Genomic DNA, 2,959 nt, shown 5'->3' with positions numbered 1-2,959 from the left:
CATTACATTGTTGGTTATGCAGGACTTGCTCTGGGATGCAATTTTACTGCATTGGCAATCTGTAATTTAACAGGCAATGTTAAGTGCCAAGTTTTGTACTGTCATAGAAATTTATTAAGCTGGCAAGCTCTACTGTTGTCCTGGAAGAGCTGTTCTGGTATAAGCCCCAAGTGAGGGTTAGTTTATTGTGGTTCCCTGTGTGTGTTGCGTATTCACAATTGCTTGTTTTGGTGTGTACAGCTGAGTGCAATACTACTTTGATGGTAGCAAGGCAAAATATTGCAGAGATGTTTAAAAAACACTTATTTTTCTTTTTTTTACAAACTTGATTGATGCTTTGAATGATTCTGACCTCTGATTGCTGCTGTGTGGTATCTAATTTGTTCTGCATCTGGATTTCTTTCTCCCAGTGCTGGAAGGTAGTTATTCTTCTGAGAGAGCTGTTTATTAGCTCTTGCAGCATGGCAAAAGGCAGAAACCAGTAAAGGTAGTCAGGTAGTGTGAAAACAGCTAAGCTTGTATTGTGAAAACTTGATAGTACTTCCTTGTGTACATAGTTATGTCAAATAGCTTCTGTATCTATCATGTCTGTATTACCAATTCCTTTGTTAAACTTTATTCTACTTGTTTTACGAAGTTAGCTTGGAAGCAAAAAAATAAAAGAAGCTGTGATGTTGCTACAGAACTCAAATCTAATGTGATAATATCTTTCAGGTGCCATGTTTCAGAACAGAGGAAGACAACTGAGAAAGAAGAGCTGAAGAAAGTTAACACAGAATGAGATAAAGGCTAATTGGGGGGAAAAAAAATTAACCTGTCTCTGAGGTGACTAAAGGGGAATAATGGTGATTTTGCGCCGGGCTCGGCCGCCTGCTTCCGCCCCAACCAGCAATGAATCTTGACTCGCTCTCGCTGGCCTTGTCTCAAATCAGCTACCTGGTGGACAATTTAACCAAGAAAAACTACCGAGCCAGCCAGCAGGAGATACAGCATGTAAGTAGCCTAATGGTGCTGCAGAAGAAACTCTGGAAAGAAGAAAGTTGGAGTGTGAAATGGAGTTCTGCTTCTTGTTTCGATTGTGCTCTGTGGTGGTGGTGTGTGCATTGCTGTGTACTGTTGTCTGCAGTGTTGAGAGCTGCAGCTCATGCCTCTGATATTCCCCTTGGTTTCATCTCGCAGGTCATAGAATGCAACAGCTCAAAGCTGAGACCACTGTTAACTTTGTAGTTGAATATTACAGTTAACTGCTGCTCTTGGAGAGTGGTATGCAAAACTTTCCCAACTACTTCAGGTGAAATCTCTCAACTTTTGGACGTTCCAGAGAACACTGATTGGGAGAGGGAGGAAAACATGCATATACTGTTCAGAGTTGTTGCACTGAAAGCATGAGTACATGGATACTTGCATCTGAATGTCTGAATGCTTTCACTTTACATTGCATGGAAGGTTTTTGTTCCTCATCTTACTGGATGAAGCATGGCTTGGTGGTGAAGCCAAGCTGACTCTCTGGGCCCTGGGTTTTCAGGAGGCAGGGAGGGTAACTGCAGACTAAAACCCAAGTATCTTAAGATCTGGGCAAGAATTCTGGTTTAACTGACCCTTTTAAAAATAGCTCTGCATAGCAGGATGGACTAAAAAGCATTATCCACAGAGGAGTGCTTGGAAGGAGGTGAATGTTACTGAGCCTGTTTTAGAAACTGGTTTAGTAGAGTTCCCAGCAGACAGCTGGGCCAGTTAAATTTATTTTTTTTTTTCTTCTTACACTAGTGCAGTCCTGCAGTGATTTGCATCAGATTAGGAGGCCAGAGGGTTTATGCACAGTGAATTTCTGGTAACAGCTAACTTCTTTAAAAGTGCGTTCATTACTTACCTTGAGGCAAGGGGTGATTTCAGCAGTATTCACTGCTTAAAATGATCTGGTAAGCCATGGAGATGGAATACATTTTTTGTAACCTCTCTAAAGTTTCTGTGCTTTTGCAAGTTCAGTGCTTGCAGGGAGCTCACCTGAGATCACTGTTCGTTTCAACAGCCCATTTGTGCAGCAAGGTGTCATGGAGGCATGACTTGCAGGTCTGTCAGGATCACTTGTGTGAAGAATAACAAACGTTTCTTTGATTTAGGAGAAGATAGTGTTGATCTGCCATTCATTTGGAATATAGATCTCTAAAATGGGACCAGTTGTTCCTTATCCTTCATGGCAGGCCTTAGGCTCCAGTGAGAGACTGGGAACTGGTCTGTGGAAATGGCTCTTGTTTATGTTTGGTTATAAGACAGATACAGAATTTCAAGACTAAACTCTTAAGAAATCTCCATGGTCTCTTGTCCTTTTTTTTTAATGCTTTTAACTTTGTTTTTATGTTTTTAAACTTCCTGGTACTACTTTCCTTCTGTGGTTACTAGCACAATTTTTCCGTAGCTAGTCAAAGAGATTTTATATGCATGCTTTAACTTTTTGTCTCACAGTACACTGGTATAAAGCTTTGGCATAATTCACTCAGTTTTACAAAGCTTATATCTAAGCACATAGTGTATGTGGGAAACTGCTTGGAGGAGTTCTTGTCACTCACCAAAGTGACCGTTTAAATATATCACTCAAACATAACGGTGGCAAAGCTTGAGGTACTAATTTCTGCTTCAGCATGCTTTCAGTAGTCATTTAGCATAGGTGATGCTTTAAGACTGCCTCTGCTCTAGAGACAGGCTGAGAGAGCTGGGCTTGTTCAGCCTGGAGAAGACAAGGCTCTTTTGTGCGTAAAGGGGCTACAAGAAACCTGGAGAGGGGCTTCGGATAAGGGCCTGTGGGAACAGGACAAGGGGGAATGGCTTTAACCTGACAGAGGGGACACCGAGATGAGATCTTGGGAAGAAGTTCTCCCCTGTTGCCCAGAGAAGCTGTGGCTGCCCCATCCCTTGCAGCCAGGTTGGACGGGGCTTGGAGCAACCTGGTCTGGTGGAAGGT

The 2,959-nt window shown here is 42.2% G+C and overlaps 1 protein-coding gene across 1 annotated transcript in view; it reads left to right on the top strand.

The window, feature by feature from the left end:
* Positions 1-706: 706 nt before the first annotated feature.
* LOC104402427 (CCR4-NOT transcription complex subunit 1) overlaps positions 707-2,959 on the top strand; it is a gene marked incomplete at its 3' end in the record, with an annotated part of 48,639 nt that continues 46,386 nt past the window's right edge. The window contains exon 1 of the mRNA XM_010010306.1: positions 707-993. Coding sequence (XP_010008608.1) covers positions 892-993 — 102 coding nt within the window. The remainder of the gene's footprint in view (positions 994-2,959) is intronic.

Source organism: Nestor notabilis, unplaced genomic scaffold, assembly GCF_000696875.1.
Source record: "Nestor notabilis isolate BGI_N333 unplaced genomic scaffold, ASM69687v1 scaffold4350, whole genome shotgun sequence".
NCBI lineage: Eukaryota > Metazoa > Chordata > Aves > Psittaciformes > Psittacidae > Nestor > Nestor notabilis.
Note: the sequence above shows the minus strand (reverse complement) of the source record. Positions and strands in the feature narration are given on the sequence as shown.